The 2,543-nt window shown below is 42.4% G+C and overlaps 1 protein-coding gene across 1 annotated transcript in view; it reads left to right on the top strand.

Annotated features, from left to right (window-relative positions):
* The window catches only part of HELRODRAFT_161920 (hypothetical protein), a gene marked incomplete at both ends in the record, with an annotated part of 34,130 nt that overhangs the window by 22,525 nt on the left and 9,062 nt on the right, over window positions 1-2,543 (top strand). The window contains 6 exons of the mRNA XM_009021791.1: window positions 1-331; window positions 493-594; window positions 686-895; window positions 1,442-1,624; window positions 1,735-1,767; window positions 2,035-2,226. The exon at window positions 1-331 is cut by the window's left edge and continues 17 nt beyond it. Coding sequence (XP_009020039.1) covers window positions 1-331; window positions 493-594; window positions 686-895; window positions 1,442-1,624; window positions 1,735-1,767; window positions 2,035-2,226 — 1,051 coding nt within the window. The remainder of the gene's footprint in view (window positions 332-492; window positions 595-685; window positions 896-1,441; window positions 1,625-1,734; window positions 1,768-2,034; window positions 2,227-2,543) is intronic.

Consider the following 2,543-nt stretch of genomic DNA (forward strand, 5'->3'; position numbering starts at 1 on the left):
ATGAACCTCCTTCCGTTCCCGCGACCTTTTAACCTCAAGGTCAAGTACGAAAACAGCGATGACGACGACGACGACGATGAGGAGGAGGAGGACAAAGATGGCGGCTTTCTCGGTAGATTCTTCAATGGCGGGAAGAAGACCAAGAGAATGAAGAAGAAGAAAGTTGTGGATGCAAGAATCGTGACAACTAACCTGGACCCCTTACAGCATTTCGCAGACTATTCTATCCACCACAAACATTGCGACCAGCCCGTCGTTGTGATTGGGCCGGGCAAAACGGAAGCTGTCGTCAACAAAATGGCCGAATTCATCATTGATGGGGCTGCTGGAGGTTTCTTACGTCATTATCATTGTCATCGTCTTTCTTATCTTCATTATCATCATCTCAATTGTTTTCGTCATCTCCATTGTTTTCATCATCATCGTCACCATCATCGTCATCATCATCGTCATCATCATTATTACCATCACCGTCATCGTCATCATCACCAGAACCAACGATCCATTTGACTGGAGTGGAAGGAGACATAGAGGTTCAGTGCAGCAAACTGACCTCGTGCAGATACCACTGCTCCTACATACCACAAAAAGAAGGTAAGATGATGAATCAACTGTTTAACATAAATTATTCACTCCCTCAGGCAAGTACCATCAACTAATTAACATAATTTATCCTCCCACTCAGGCGTATATCTTCTGAACATAGCGACAGGGGGCTTGAACGTTCCAGGTTGTCCTTTTAAAGTTCAGGTCACAAACGGTTCAGAGCCCTCACTGATTGTTGTGGCCCCTGAGTGCCCTGACGGCAAGAACATGATTGCTGTGGGGCCTGGTCTCGGCACGGTCTATGAGAAAAAAACTGCTGAGTTCATCATTGATGGGACCGATTGTGAAGGTTGGATGGGGAAGTTGTTTTTCACCAATCAATCAGTCAATTGATCAATCAATCAATCAATCAATCAATCAATCGATCAATCGATATTTCAGAACCCCCGAAGATAACGCTGACTGGCACGGGTGGAGATGTGATGGTCCAATGCAACAGAATGAACGACCATCTCTTCAAGTGCTCCTATGTTCCTGAAAAAACTGGTTGGTTGTCAGTTTGTACTTGAGTACTTACTCGAATGCAAACGTACCTAAGAGTACTTAAGTACGTCTGTACTTGTATAACAAAATGTGTCCATTCATTTGTTTATGTGGGAGTATGATTGAAAAATTTCATTCCAAAATATGTTAACAAACATGTGTCATGTGTGATTCGTCGCACGTGTTTTTAGCACACATATGTTTAAATGTTTGTTTGTTTCTTGTATGTCTTTGTGTACAACAGCCGTTATGGAAATCAATAGAAAGATAAAATAAAGATAACGAAAATGTATTTATTTTTTATTCAAGTATTTTACTAATCAATCAATCAACTAACCAACCAATCAATCAGGAGTCTACCTAATGAATATTCAAATCAAAGGCGTCAACATTCCGGGGTCACCTTTCAAGGTCACAGTTCTGCCGGAGGATGTCCCCAAGCCACCCAGCTGCGCGGCTGTGGCGGTAGGGGAGGGACTTATTTTTGGCAGCAAGAACAAAAGGGCGGAGTTTGTTATTGACGGAGTTGTTGCTGGTCAGTTTCAACATCATTGCAATCATCATTCTCATCATCGTCGTCATCATCGTCTTCCTCCTCATCTTCATTATTATTACTATTATTATTATTATTATTATTATTACCAGGAGAGCCAATGATATTGTGCCAGGGACCAGCCGGTCCCATGCAAGTCTCATGCGCCAAGCAATCTGACACTAGATACGTCTGCTACTTCTACCCTAAAGATGCTGGTCGGTCGATTGATAGATGATTGATTGGTGGATTGATTGGTTGATGGATTGATTGGTGGATTGATTGATGGAATACTTTATTGATTTTTTTGTCAAGTTAGTTAATCAAATTCACCAGTCAAATCAATTCACTCATTCACCATAAATTAACCCATCCACAATTTAATCACACCACACTAACCATCCAACACACAGGAACGTACATAATCCACATTTCCGTTGGGGGCACTCCAGTTTGCGGGTCGCCATTCAACGTGACAGTGACAGACGAGGATCTGGAGGGCCCTTGCTACCCCGAGAAAGTTCTGGTCATTGGGCCTGGCGTCAGTTTCGCGGTTCCTGGCGTGACGTCTGAATTTATTATTGATGCTTCGGCCGCAGGAAAAGGTGCACACAATCAATCAATCAATCAATCAATCAATCAATCAATCAATCCATCCATCAATCAACCAATCAATCAACCAATCAATCAACCAATCAATCAACCAACCAGGCGATCCTGCCGTGGAGTTAATGGGACCAAATGGATTAGTCCCGACTCAAGTTATCAGATTGTTCGACAACATATATAGATGTATATACACTACGACTATGCGTGGTATGTATTTGTGTGTGTGTGTGTATGTGTTTGCGTATGTGTGTGTGTGCCTGTGCGTATGTGAGTGTGTGCGTGCATGTGTAGACATGTATGTATGTATATATTT

Source organism: Helobdella robusta (assembly GCF_000326865.2).
Source record: "Helobdella robusta unplaced genomic scaffold HELROscaffold_3, whole genome shotgun sequence".
In the NCBI taxonomy this organism is placed as follows: Eukaryota; Metazoa; Annelida; class Clitellata; order Rhynchobdellida; family Glossiphoniidae; genus Helobdella; species Helobdella robusta.